The sequence below is a fragment of the Strongyloides ratti genome, assembly GCF_001040885.1.
Source record: "Strongyloides ratti genome assembly S_ratti_ED321, chromosome : 2".
Classification (NCBI taxonomy): domain Eukaryota; kingdom Metazoa; phylum Nematoda; class Chromadorea; order Rhabditida; family Strongyloididae; genus Strongyloides; species Strongyloides ratti.
The window spans coordinates 6,062,231-6,078,235 of record NC_037308.1 but is presented as its reverse complement, the minus strand read 5'-3'; the positions used below and the strand labels follow the sequence as shown (position 1 = coordinate 6,078,235).

Here is a 16,005-nt window from a genome sequence, read left to right as displayed (position 1 = left end):
TTTTATTTTTAATAAAATTTAACAAATTTAAATAAACATCTATTTTTATTCTGATTATTATTAATTGCCATCTTTTATATATCATCGAAATTTTATTTTATATAATTTGTTATTATTTTTGTTCACTTTTTTTTTATTATCATTATAATATTTTGATCCTTATTGATATGATGAATAATATATGGTTATTTTATTGATAATAATTTTTACCCCATCTATAAGATGCTTAGACAACAAATTTTGTATTAATAATTTACCTTTATCTTTTTTTTTTTTTTTCCTTACCATGACATTCCATCACGACACTCTCTCTTCTCTTCTCGTCGTCATCTTCTTTTTTATATTACATATTTTCTTAATTTTTTCTATGATCCTAACGATAAAGTTAAAATCTTTTATTTTGTAAAATGACCACCTTTTTATAACTTATTATGGTAACTTATTATCTATTTTTATTTAATGAATATAAATTAAATTTAAGAAATTTTTCAGTAATTTATTACTTATAAATAAATACATATTATAATTTTTATTTCTTATCGTTTTTAACAAATTACTAAAAATTTGCATGTTTAAATCAGTAAAAGGTAACATTTTAAATATATGACCTCTGATTAACACATGAACCTTTTATCATTTTCTTATTTGATATTTTGTTTCTTATTATTTTTCAAGATTTTGATGGTGAATATAACAAATAAAATATTTTATAATTATTTTGTTAGAATTTACCCAAGATATATATATATATATATATATAATATATTATTTTATAATTATTATTATTATACCGCCTTAATTATTTTTTTTTTTTATGTATGATCTATCGTTTAAAAACTTGTAATTAATAACATCATTTATCTTTATTCATTATAATTTTTTTTTCCATTCAACATATACATTTTTGTTTTACTTTTCAGATTTTGATAATAAAACACACCATATTAAGTTATATAATTAAAAAAAAACACTATTGTTCTTCTCCGGTTTTTACTAGAAGAGGACAAAAATCAACGTACTACTCATTTATTTTGAAACTATCAATACTCAACTGCTTTAAGTCGTTGATTTTTATTTCTATTCTCATTAAATAAAAAGTGTGAAAATTTGAACGACTAGTCTGGTTGGGAAAAGCGTTTTTTATCATTTAATCTTGAAGCTTTTATTTTTATACGCACTTCAACAAACTATCAAAAAAGATATTCAAGACGGCCTCGTTGGAAGCAGTGCCCCGTGTCATGCCATATGACAAAATTCACCAATCACAAGATGATACTAGTAAACGACTTATTGGTAAGTTTTTTTTTACATAATTTTTTTACTAAAAAAAGAACATATTTTTGTTTGTGAAAATTTTTGCCTTCATAACATAGTGTAATGATTTTATATTTTTCATTTCATTATAAATTACTTATTTTAAGCGGTATTCATTTTAATTTTAAATTTTAAAACATTTAACCTTTTAAATATTTTTTTCATTGTAATTTCTCTCTCAAAATTTGATCAAACATGTGATCATTAATATCTTTACTTTTTTTCACTGGTATCTTGTCAGGTATAATTTTTATTTATAAAAATGTATACATTTTTACACGTATAAACTATGACTGTACAAATGTAGCTGATAAAATATCTACAATTAACTCTTCTTTTTTGAGAAAATACGTATATTAATAGTTATGTTTTTGTCAAAAAAAAAAAAAAAAAAAGCTTTACGTATTTTTGATAGGGTAAGAAAAGAAGGAATTGAGATGAGAGTCTACTGTCATTTTATTATATGTTAGTATATAATGTCAGGTTTTAATATGTTATATTGCGAAAATATTATAAATAAAACACAGCACATGTGTTTTAAATAACTTGATAATTAAATAAATAGATGAAAAAGGGGTCTTAATATTTATTTTTAAGAGAGGAAGTAAAATAATTTTTGTAATAAAAAGTTATTTGAAAAAAAATATGTTTATAATATATAACAAAAAAAAAATGTATAGTTATTTTTAATCTTTTTTTTTTTATTTTTAGAAATATATGGTCCTTTTGACGATTTTGTTAAGTTGACATATGAGCAAAGAGACGAAATATATCATTTACATGGATTAATAGACTATCCCAAAAGAAATGTTGGTCATTCTGGGGTTTCTAAAACTTCTAATAGTAAATCACAATCATATACAGAATGTAATAATATGTTAAATAAAAATGTACGGTCATCAACTCATTCCAAATCTCCGGTTAATGCAGAGAATGTTTCTCCATGTATCAATTTAATTACTTCTTCTATTACTACTAGTACTAAAAATCCAAATAATTCAGCTAAGAAAGTGTTGTCAAATTCTTCTGCCATCGACAAAGATCTCTCTAAAAAAGGTTGGAACGAGAAAAGTAATACTACTTCAACAAAAAGTAATAATATTGCAACAACTTCATCATCATTGACAAAACAACAACAAGAAGATAATGGTAATGGAAATTCTAAAAAACGTCGTCGGCAACCATCACCATATTCCATATCATCATCTAATCAGGAGAAAAATCATAAAGGTAGAACAACAAATGAATTATCATCAGATGATGAGTTAGTTAAAGTTAAAAAACGTGATACAAAAGAATCGAAATTTTCTAATAACAATGGAAATACAGATGACATATCAGTTAATAAATCCCATCATAATACAGATGATTTACAAAGCCCAGATTCTGGTTTTGTCTCTGTTAATTCAGATAAACATACGTCAGATGGTAAAGATTCTAGTGACGATATTGAAACCTGTGAAAGAAATACCAGTATAAAAGAAGCCAAAGTGCTAGAGCTTGCTGCAAAAGTTAAAATTATTTTTGAAAGTGTTGGTGAAGTACTACCGTTATTACCACCATTAAAAATTGTTAGAAAATCACGGCCTTCATCATCATCATCATCAAGATCAGTAATCAACACAACTACAACAAACATAAAAAATAATGTAGTTAAATCAATTCCTGTTTACAAAGAACCTGTTGTTATAAGAGAGGATGTTGATTTTAAATGTAAATTAAATATTTCGGGATTGTCCGCTGACAGGAAAAGGCATTTAAAAAGTTTTCTAACTTCAGAATATTCTAAGAAGGAAACAAAAAATTCTAATGATAACAAAAAAGCTAAGAAAAGTAGTAGTAGTAGTAGAGAACATGATAATATTGTTGTGGAGAAAAAGGAAAATAGTAAAAATATTTCAATATCAAGTAGTAGCCAAATTAGCAATGACCTTTCTAGAAGTAAAAATATTAATAACAAAAGAGACTACAGTAGTAGTAGTTTATCTAAATCTACAAAACAGGTTGAAGAAATACCAGTGCCAATAAAGAAGGAGAAAAAAAGTAGTAGTAATGTTCCAACTGCTTGTAGTAGTAGAAGTTCATCTATTTGTCGTGGACCATCAATATTGTCGTCATCATCATCATCATCATTATTACCCAGTTCACCAACTTATCTTATGAATAAGTATAAACCAAAAGTTGCCTGTGAATTAAAACAAAATGATTTTCCTAGGACAGTACGTGACTATGACTTCTATGGTCAATTAGCAAAAGAATACAAACATAAAGCTGATAAAACTGATCGTGATAAGCATGGAATGAAGAAATTTTTCAGATATCTTGAATGTATTGTTTACTTCATAGCTGCTACTGCTCATCAAGTTATAGCTTCTGAAGGAAAAGATAGTTCTTTAAAACTTCGTCCAGCTGAATACATGAATGATTCATTTAAATTTTTAAAAGAAGTCTCTAAAGGTGTTTTAAATAGTGAGTCTAAATATAAGTCATGTTCTATATATAGTCGATTGGTAATATTGGTTTCACATGTCAAAGCAACAATGTTATTTAAATGTTATGATTTGAAAAAGAAAACTGTTATAGCTAATCAACATCGACTTTCAAATTTACAAAGTGAATGGTTAGCCAGAAATGGAAAAAGTGGAGGACAAAATAATTATTTATTTGAAAGTGATGGTAAACTTAGTTCTTTGTCAAATCATAGTACTACCGATAAATTGGGAAGTACAAGTCGTCAAAATACTTGTAAAGATTTTGATTCAATCTCATCAAGTACTGATAACTTTAATAAAACATTTACGCAAAATTTGAATAACCAAAATACGGCTTTATCATATCTTCTTTTTGCTCATGGAATTATAGATCGTATAAATGAAGAGATTACTGATATAGATAAAGGTTTGCTACAATAATTGGTATATTAAAATTATTATTTATTTTTTTAGCTATGATTGACCACTTAGATTCCATTTGTGGTAGAATGGACCTACATATGAAAACACTCGATTTGGCCAGGTATCTTTTAACGGGTATAACTTGGTTACGCAAGGAATATGAAGCAGAAATGAATCATTGAAAAAAAAAATATTGTTATTATTATTATATTCTTAAAGACATCAGTTTATTATAAAAAGCTCACTTTAAAAATTGTGTCTGTTAACAATATTACTATACGGTATATGTACTGTCAATGGGACAAAATATTTTAATATTATACTTTGTTATCACTCTTTAGAATAATTAGACATTTATTATGGGCAATGTTTGAAGACGTATTATTTTTTATCTATCATCTACTTCCTTTCACTTTCTTCATTTTATTATAATACAATATAATGATCATAGATCTTTTTTTTTTATTGTTAAAATGAGGAACTTTAACCAGATAACTGAATATAAAATATTTTTTGAAGACAGTGTTAAATATTATTGAATGAAGAGGAAGATGAATAAAATTTTTTTGGAAATATAGTCAAATTTTAATCTAACCATTGAACAAAATAATATATTATTAAATAGAAATGGATAAAAAACAAAAATTTTTACTGGTTACTATCAGGTTATTGATCGTATAATGTTTGTGATTTTAGCATTATTATTTATTATGATAAAAACTTTTAAAAAAAAAATTTATCAAAATGTATCTTATATTACTAAAATATTATTTTGTTTTTGTTAAAAGGCACATTTGGAGAAATATATTTTTGAAATAGTTACGGATATATGTGTAATATATATTACTTTATAATTTTTTTTTTCTTCATTCCCAATAATCATCTATTTCGCTTTCCTTTAAATTACTAATCAACAAATTTTCAAATTCATTTTATACATACATGTTTGTTTTTATTATACTATACTTTTACACGGGAAATAATTTGTTTTGTAAGAATATATATATATTTAACTATTACTTTAAATTACCACAAAAAGGTATTACATTTTTTTTTAAAATTTAAAATATTACTTTTTTTAAGTATAATTTTAAAAGAAAAAAAAATGTTTTGTATTTCAATAATTTTTTTTATTTTTATTTTTAGTAAATTTAATTGTTCAAAAAGAACTATAAAATTATATAAAATAATTTTACACAAGTGCCAACAAACTTCTGGTTGCATATGATAAAAATTATGAAATTAATTTTTTTTTTTTACACTCTCTTAATATTGTATTTTAATTATATATGTATAAAATTTTAATTATAATTGAATTATCTTCTTTTTTTTTTATTTTTAATAAAATTAAATGATTAAATATTACATACATATTAGGTAAAAACGGATAAAAATTATATCAGGTATAGAAATTTTCATGTTTAAATATTATGTATATATATAAAAGTATATGTATATATAATATGTTTATATATAAATAATCTAAAAAAAAAATATAGTTCTAGAATGTTTATTCTAATTTTTATTTAAAATATTTCTTTTAGATATTTTAGAAAATTTTTTTACACAAAAAGAAATTTATTTATAGATAAAGTTTTGTTTTTATTTTAAGTAAATGTATCTATTGTATAATACACCAAAATATATAAAAAAAATTGTATTATTTTTTTAAAATAACCTTATTATTATCCTTCTTTTTTATATTTAGAAAAAAAAAATTATCAATTTTTATTAGTTATAACTATATAATAAATAAAAATTAATATATTTCTCTAGTTAATGCATTATCTTTTTAATTTTTGTTGTCATATATTTTTTTTTGTATATAATAAAGAATTTCATCTATATAATTAGTTAATTATTTAATTGTTTACATAAATAAAAATAATTTTTTTTTTTAATAATATATTTTATTTAAAAATAAAAAAATACCCAAACATTTTAAAATATATAAGATATATATATGTACAATATTTTAAAGCACTTAAAAGTTAAGAAAAAATAAAAATAAATAAATAAAGTAAATAAGAAAAGAAAATATTATTTTACAATTTCCTGAAGATGATTCTTGAAGATTATATATATTTTGTATATCATTATCATCTCTCTCATGACATTTAGAATTTTTTTCAAAAGTACAAGATAATGTTTTTATATAATAGTTACAGTTACCTTCAACATTTGTATCTATTAAAAGGCATTTTTCAACAATAATATTTGATGGATATATTGGTGAATATGATATTCCTAATTTACTACTATCTCTTTTTAATGATATTGTTGATAGTGATGGTATATGATTAGGTTTGTTGTCAGGGGTCTTTGCTAAATTACTATTTTCAATATGAATATATCCTGAAGAGTCTAGTAAATTACCACTCTCACGAATATTTGAATTTTTGATATCAATACTTTTGATTATTGAACTTTTAAATGCACCCTTTCCTATTTGATTAATGTTTGAATCTTTAATACTTATTTTGTCAATATTCATGTCATAAAAAACTTTTTCATTTATTGTTGGTAAAAAGACATTGTTAAAATATAATATTTCTAAATGATTATCTTTAAAAGCATATGAGTGTGACATTTGTAAATCTGAATTATGAATAAATACTCTTCTTATACTTTTTGGGACTGATACAATAGTAATACCATGGTCAATTCTATAAAAATAAACATAAAGTGATTCAAAATTTGGTGTATCAATGAGTGTCAGATGTTTACAATCACCAATTAATAAAAATTTAGCTTTTGATGAGAATGTATGAATAATTTCATTTGATTTATTATTATTATCTTCATATCCATTATCACAGGTACAATCATCTATTAACCAACGCCTTTGACAAATTAAACCTTGTATGGGATGATATTCTGTTGGTTTATTACAATAATAATTTTTTTTATCATCAAAATAATTAACAGTTTTAACAAGTTGTTTACTAATATTATTTTCATATTGACAGGAATTTTCAGTTATCCTCCATTCCAAATTATGTGGAAAAATTTTTGTAAATAAAGCATTAACTTCACAATCATTAGGATCACAATGAAGTATATTATTTGAAAAAATAAAATTTTGTGTAAATAATTTATCAAAATATTCTCTTTTAAAAGTACTAGTAAATATACTATCAAGTACCTGTAAATTTTTAATATTTGAATTTTTAAATATTTCTTTTTCCTGTTCTTTTATTATTGTATATTTAATGATAAAATTAGATACTTCTTTTATTTCACCAAATGTTCCTCCTTCAATAGATTCTCCAATAGTAGAATTTGTTATTGTTAATGATGACATAGATGTTTGATAAAAAATTTCTTTACCAATAACTTTTATTTTTGTATTAAATATTGTCAATAAATTAATATTATTTTTATTAAAAGTATCTTTTTCTAGATTTGTTATTAAAGAATTTTCAATTGTTAATAAATTTATAAATGATTCATGAAATGTTTTAGTATGAAAATGTTCAATTTTACAATTATCAATTTTCATTTCATTAAATTCTCTTGATCCCTGTATACTATGTGATTGAAATTGATTAATTTTACAATTATTAAATAATAATAATGAAATATTATAAGGTATAATATTTTGTATACCCCTTATACTATTAATATTTGAATGATTAATAACAACTTTAGAATAATTATAAAATAAAGCTGGTGATATTCTATTAATTGTACAATTAATCATTTTATATTCTGTAACTTCTTGTGTTGGTATTCTTTTTAATGTTCCACCTTTAAGTTGTAATTTCATTTCTTTAATAGTAATTTTTTTACTTCTTACACCCATTAAAAATAATTCATTTCCAATTATTTCTCCTTTTTCAAAAATTATTTCTTTAAAATTACTTCCTATAAATAAATGTTCACTCATTGATGGTAATAATATTTGATCTCTCATAAAAAATTTGTTAATATTTATCATTTGGGCAAATGAACCTGGTTCTAGGTGACTAATTACTACCTGTCGGAAGTATAAATAATCAACTTCTGTAACTCCGGAAAATGCTAATTTTTGAATTTTATTTATTGTTGTGTTACGTATCCAAAAATGATTTAAATTACCTAATCCAGTAAAGGTAAATGATGGTAATATAGAAATATATGAATTTTGTATGATAAATTGTTTTGGTGATATATTAATATTTTTAAAAGAATTTGAAGAAAATGACAATTTTTTTATATCAATAAATTTGATTGAATCTTTAACTTTTAAATTTGAAAATGTACCATTTAATACGGTAACAAAAGAACATGAATGAATGATAACATTATCAACATACTCTAAATAATTTGAAAAATTTGATAAAATTAAATGATTATTATAAAATGATTCATTATTTTCATCATTAAAATTAGTATTTTTATAACTCCAACCATGTTCATTACATCTATAATAATAAAAATATATAAAAATTACCAAAAGTAACAATTAATAATAAAAATATATTTGATGGAGGAAAATTATTTAAAATCATGAAAAGGATAAATTTTTATCAATGGTACTTAATTATTTACATAACAAAAGTTTCATATGATTTATAGATTATTTTTAAAAGAACTTTTACTTTTAATTATATTCTATTATCTAAAGACGTAGAAATATAAAATTTAACTCTTATCTTTTTATAATATTACTTCGTTAAATATTATAAACTAAAAGCAATTAGATAAAGTAATACACTTAGGAGTTTAAAAATTCTATTTTTTATTTCTTTTCTTAACATTAACAGATGGGAATTTAATTGATATTTTGTTTTTCAAATTACAAAATAGAAACACTCTTTTTATAGGGTAATTAACGAAATGTAAGTATGTAATTCATGTTTTAGAAAAAAAAAATATATATATATATATATATCTTTCTTTAATATATAATGATAATTAATTAAAGAAAAACATATTAATTTTAATGAAGAAACGTTAATTAGTTAAAAGATGACAAAATAAAATTTAACTTGAAATTTTATTTCTTATTATTATTTTTTTTTATTTATTATATTTTTAAACAATTGTATAATATATTTTTTTTTTACTTACGTGCATATTATTGAATTTGATGTACAGGAGCAATCTGATGGACATGATGTAATTGATATTGAAGTATTTAGAAGAAATATTAATATAAATAACCATTTGATCATTTTATATAAATAATTTAAATAATAAATTTAACAATTACTATAAATTATACTTAATATTAATAATATTTATGAAATAAAATAATATACCAACTTTAAAAGCACCTAACAATATTTGATTTATAAAAATGTTTATATAAAATAAAGTTAAAAAAAAACAATTTTTAAATTTTTAAAATATTCAAAGATAAAATAAGTATATGTCTTAGGTATATAAAAGCATAAAATTTAATGAATCTTTCTTTTAAAGTACATCTAGATGACTATGTATTTCATTTTAAAATATTCACAAAAAATAAATTTTTAATAGATAAAAATTATATATTTTACTATATATAGAGAAGACTAAGCATAAATATGAATTAAGGCACCACTATACATTTCATATTTTGATATGATAATAGGATAAAAATTTTGAAGAATGTATTGTATAGAAATATAAAAACAAAAGTATGCATAATTAGGTCTGCGTGACAAAAAGCTATTTTGTGTTTTTGTGTGCGTTATTATAAATTTTCACAAAAATACTCCGAAAATATTCCAAAGAAGTGGTTTAAAAAAAAATAATTTTTTTTTTATTCTTAAGAATGACACTTCTTACCCTTTTTACAAATTATTTAGATTAGTATAATAAAATATAAAGACATTTTTAATATATTATATTATTATATATCCATAAATAAAAATGTTTAGATAAATTTTAAAAATATACAAAAAATCTTTTGTTGAATCTAAAAATTGTTTAATTAAAGAGATTAAGATATTAAGGATTAAGGTTTAACCTTAAATTATACCATAATATAATACATATATATATAGAAACACTTATCTTTAAATATATTATTAGCTTACTAAATGTTTCCTAAAGATTATAATAATATAAGTTTACTAATAAAACAATAAAAAAGAATAAACTTAATTCTTAAGCTTAAAGGTGTATAATTAATAAATCATTATGATATTGACTTTCCATGTCAAAGTTATAATTATATCATCTAAAAGTAACCAGATAATTTCTTTCATTTTTACAAAATATAATTAATTATACTAGAACACAAATTTACATGTTTTTTTTTTATAAAACATAAAATTTTTTTTAATAAATTGTTCCCATTAATTATAAATACCTTCATATTTCATTCCTCAAAACCAATAACTACTATTTTAAAAATGCATTTATAAAAAGTAAAAGATGATCATAAATATTAATAATTATCTTTAATTATTAATCATTCTTTACATAGTTACAAATATTTTTATGTTATCCATTTCTTTTTCATCTTTTTTTTTATTACAAATATATATATTGAAACAGAATAGTAATTTCTATTAATGAAACTAACAATTTAATAAAATAAAATGATAACAAAATTATGATAAAAAAGATAGTTAACAAGTATGTGGGATAAAAGAATGGCCTTAACACTTAAAAATAACTCTCAATAACATGAATATTTATGTATAATATAAAAAAGGAAAATTTTTTATTAACCTCTCAAATACATTATTTTGATTATATTATATTTTTATAAATATATATATGTATATATCTTTAGAATATTTTAACAAACAATTCATTAACTTTTATATTATTACTATATATAAATGGACACAAAATATACTTATCTATTGAAAAAAATAAAAGTCTTGTTAAAGGTGATAGAAAAAAAATATTATAATATAAAAAGGATTATCTTAAACATATCTAATTTAACAATCTTTTCTTTTATATTAAATTTCTTTATTACAACCGTATGCCATTTTATATTCATTTTCTTATTTTATAATCTTTTTTTTTTTTTTTTTCTTAAATTATGAATAAAAATCTTTTATATAAAATAATAAAATATATAAACAATTTTATATAAATTTTTAAAAATTTTGATTTATAACTTTATAAAATAATATAATAATACAAAAATATAAATATATATAGCTAATAATAGGATAAAAGAAATATTTATGTATAAATAATATAAAATATTTATATATTTATATAAGAAATTGACCGGTACCGGAATTGATTATATAATCAAAAAGTGGCACATATTATTTAATATTAAAAAGAATAAGTAAAAACTTTTTACTTTTTATAACAATGTTCCTTTTATTAAAATAATATTAGCATACTATTATATATAAAAGGTTACAATATATATTATAACTATTATAAATTGCCTATTTTCTTTTAACTTTTTATTTTTCATATCTCCTCTACACCCCCACCCTCCCCTCCCCTCCTTTTTAGAAAAAGCCTACTCCAATATTCAGGATATAATTCTTCAAACTTTTGATTATATAACATAGTTCAAATATGTAAAAGATTTTTCTCTAAATTAAGTGCCTATTTTACAGTAAATAAAGTGTAGTTCCTTTCAATATTTTTGAAGAGGCTTTCACAAAGATATGCTTAGATAATTGAATGACTATAACATAGTGAATATTATGGTAATAGGAAATATCAATCAAGATTCATGGAAAAATTAATTTAATAATAGAGGAATACATAATTTTAATACATCAACTTTTCATTAAAAGTAAAAATAATAAAGTACATAATTTAATCATTAAGGTATATACTAATTAAGTGTAAATAATAATGTATACAATTGTAGAAATAAAATAATAAATCAAAATATATATATATATATATCTCATATAAATCATTAATATAATAAGAAATTTAATTTAAATAAAATGTATACATTAACATTATATCTTTTTTATTTTAATAATAGAATTTTATTTATATCTATATACAATTAATGGAATCTAAATTTATCATAATACCTTTTTTGTAATGTTTACAATCTTTATTATTAATTTTATTTATTATGTTTTCTTAATTTATTTGTGAACTTTTATATAAACTTAGTATATAAATATATATTCTAATGTTATAAATTTAAAATTTATCACTAAAACATATGACAATATCATTAAAAGTAACAGACTACTAATAAATTAATTATAAGTGCAAATAATTAATTTTCTCACAACACATTTTTTTTAATATCCTTATTTCAAACTTTTATAATTTAAAACAAAATTTGAAATCATTAAAAAAATTCATATTTATTAAAACAATTTTAAAGCATAAATTTTAAAAATTTATTTTTTTTATCACATATCTGCATAAATACTTGCAATAGAAATACCACCATTACATTCAATACTTTCCTCCACCAAAATGTAACATCTTGTTTCTTGAGCTAATTTTAAAAATTCCATTGTCACTTTACGTAAATTAATATCCTCAGACTCGGAGCAATCTTTAATTGTATTTTGTGTTTGTAAATTATTTAACCATTTATCGACAATATTATCTTCTCTATTTAATAGTACTCCAGCTAATTGTATAACTTCTGATCTTATCTCAACATCCTTAATGTCATCTATTAATTTTAGTAAATTAATTTTATTTATTCTTAGAATTTCCCTAATTTTTGTTGAAACTCCATTATACTCAAGACAGAGACATTTTATAAAATAAATACCTTTTTTTAGAAGATCTTTTAAATTTTTTCTTGAAATATCTTTTAATTTATTAAATTCTTTTGATCTTTTAAAAATAATATCTATAAAATCTTTGATATTTTTCATAATAATATCTAATAGATATTGAAAGTGATTCTCATTATACTTATAAAATGATATTCCTCGTAATAGTATTATGATAATTCTTGATTTGTTAATATCAAAAGTACTGGTAATAAAAAGATTCATTAATATTTGTATACTTCCATTAATAGAACATAACTTTTCAATACCAATTTTTAATATTTTTTCTTCCTGAGAATGATAAGTTAAATTTTTAAGAGTAATCAAACAATTATCAAAAATTTCTTCAATATTTTTAATTTTTTCACTCTCCAAATTACTATTATCTATTTTTTGTTCAATTTTAAGTTCCTCTAAACAGTAATTAATTATAAAAATTAATGGATAAAATACATTTTTTTCAATTAAAAATATTTTAAATTCCAAACTTTTACTGGATAATCTACACAAAAACCAAGTATAATATTTTGAAAGATGAATACTACTTTTTGTTAAATTATTTAATATAATATTACTAATATTTTGAATGGCAATACTTTCCATCTTATCAGCATCTAAAATTGAACAAAAAATTTTATAACATTCTACTATGATTCTTTCACTTCCCATCTTTCTATTATTATCTATTGGTGTGAATGTTGTTACAATTGAAAAAACAACCTCAATTATGTCATTCTTGACAAATTCAATTACATATTTTATAGAACCTGATTGAATAAAAGCATTTATACAACTAAGTGAATGATAATGAATATATTCACGTTGACTTCCTTTAATAATTTTTAATAATATTTGTATTCCATTTTTCGATAATGAATACTCTTTCATATAATCATTTTCATAAATAAGATTTTTAAGACAGTCAATAAGCCAAATAAGTTCTTTTCTCTCAAAATAACATATTTGATTGTATAAATTTATACTTGAAAGTGTTAATATTTTTTCAAAATACTCAAATATCCTATCCATAATAAATGGTTTTCTTGTATATTTGGTAAAAATTTTTGAAATATCTCCAGATAATGATAAAATGGCATGAAGAATTGACAAAGCATAATATCCACAACCATATCTATTAAATTTATCTTTTATTATTCTTTTTCCTAATGTATCAATAAATAATAAATTGTTATCTATTATTGAATTTATTATACATCCTATTGTCTTTGAATTGTATGTTAAATGACAAAGGCATTCTAGAAGTCTTTCTAAGTTTGTGAAACTTGCCATATCATTATTAATAGCATTCATAATATCAATAATAAATGGTTTTGCCTGATTTCCTTTTTCTATTGATATATATTTTATAATTTTATATGCCTTACTTCGAACCTCAATATCATCATCAAGAAGATTATTTAATATATTATTTCTACAATCTTCTGTTAATTGATTTGAACCTGGATCTAAATTTTCACCACAACTTACCACTGAATTGGTAGTACTTTGATCATGAAACATTGACTTTATTTCTGTCATCCTACCATTTTCAATAGTATTAGTTGAACAGGATGATTGAGGATTATTATCAGTTATTGATGTATATGACATATTTGATATTGTTGATGGAGCACAGGAAGGTGTTGATAAACTATAAATATTAGGATCAAAATAATGATTTTGCATCCATTGTTGTGTTTGAAAATTTTTATTATTTGATAGACAATTTCCATTAACTGATTGTTGATAGGCATTTGTCAATGAAGTTAAATTGTATTCAGGTGGATAGTTAATTGGTTTCAATGTTTGTTGATAATAAGAAGTTTCTTGAGGATATAAATAACCACCATAAATAGATTTGTCTGGATCAATTGTTAGAGAAGTTGATGATGTCACTTGCCCAGGTTGATTTATATAATTAGACATTAATGAAGTATTTATAAATTGATTATAAGGATCCATTAACAATTTTAATAAATCTTAAAAATTATTAATAAATCTAAAAAAAAAAAATTTAAATTAGTCAAAAAAATTTATAAAAAATTGAACATAGTAACTTAATGCTACACTACTAAAATGGCGGGTATGAAAAGTTATCCTCGTGTGTATTGTATTATAGGACAAACTATAACACAGGCCAATATAAGGAGATCAAAAATGGCAAGTTCATTGCCGTCATCCTCGTCTAAATTTCTATAATTTATTTGAATTTTTAAAATTAAAAGAAATATAAAAAGCACATTTTATATTACATATTCACCCATTTAATTTTATAATATAAATTTATTTTTAAACAAAGAATAACTAAAATAGTGGGTATAAAAATAATTAATTATTGTGTAATGATCTAACAAAAAAATTAATGAATTGAGGTTTATAATAAATATAATTTATCTAAAATAATTTTAAAATTACAAGATATCCATTTTCTTTATAAAAAGTACATTATATAAAAAAATTTATAACAACATTATAAGTAAAAGTGTTTACCATCAATAAAGTAAGACAAAAAAAAAACAGACATTAATTGTGCAATTAAAAAATAAAGTTTAATATAAAAGTTAATTGAAGACATAATCAAAGTAAAAGTTTTTATATAATCTTTAATTTAGTGCTTCATTGTAATATTTTTAATAATCTAAGTTTTAAAAAATTCAAAAAGTTTTTTTTTTGCATTTTAATTTACCTTCAAGAATGAATAAAAGTAATTGTTAATTGTAAATAGAAAAACAGATATTTCATTTGCCCTAGATTGTTCAAAAAAGAGAGTTTTGTAATAATTAACTATTTCATTAAAAAAAAACATTATATGAAATTAATCCAATTAAATTGTTTAAGTAATAACTGATTAAATTTTTGTATTTTGTCATGTACTGGAAAGATAATCATTGTATAAAAATTTTCAATACTATTAATATTAAATAATAAATTTTGTATCCCTGATATATAATAAATACTAATACAATTAAATGAAATAAAATTCCATATATTGACAATTTCTATGTTCAAATTACTAATAAATAAATATCAGCTTGTTTTGTAAAATACCTTTATTAATGCAATGTATCTTAAGAAAAACTTTTTTTTATCACAAACTACAATAATACTTTGCCATCTACAATAATAAATAAACCTCTCAT

At 20.7% G+C, this 16,005-nt stretch overlaps 3 protein-coding genes across 3 annotated transcripts; 1 reads left to right on the top strand and 2 right to left on the bottom strand.

Annotated features, from left to right (window-relative positions):
* Positions 1-1,238: 1,238 nt before the first annotated feature.
* Positions 1,239-4,390, top strand: SRAE_2000193500 (Hypothetical protein; the record flags this gene model as incomplete). The annotated part of the gene is made up of 3 exons (XM_024652946.1): positions 1,239-1,293; positions 2,026-4,212; positions 4,260-4,390. 3 exons carry the CDS (start codon positions 1,239-1,241, stop codon positions 4,388-4,390), a joined length of 2,373 nt encoding a protein of 790 aa, XP_024506471.1.
* A 1,802-nt stretch (positions 4,391-6,192) lies between these two features.
* SRAE_2000193400 (Leucine rich repeat 5-containing protein) lies at positions 6,193-9,367 on the bottom strand (the record flags this gene model as incomplete). The annotated part of the gene is made up of 2 exons (XM_024652945.1): positions 6,193-8,614; positions 9,264-9,367. The coding sequence occupies 2 exons, from the start codon at positions 9,365-9,367 to the stop codon at positions 6,193-6,195; spliced, it is 2,526 nt and encodes an 841-aa protein (XP_024506470.1).
* A 3,120-nt stretch (positions 9,368-12,487) lies between these two features.
* On the bottom strand, positions 12,488-14,827 carry SRAE_2000193300 (Armadillo-like helical domain and Armadillo-type fold domain-containing protein; the record flags this gene model as incomplete). Its single annotated transcript, XM_024652944.1, has 3 exons — positions 12,488-13,278; positions 13,354-14,214; positions 14,251-14,827. 3 exons carry the CDS (start codon positions 14,825-14,827, stop codon positions 12,488-12,490), a joined length of 2,229 nt encoding a protein of 742 aa, XP_024506469.1.
* Between the last annotated feature and the right edge of the window lie 1,178 nt (positions 14,828-16,005).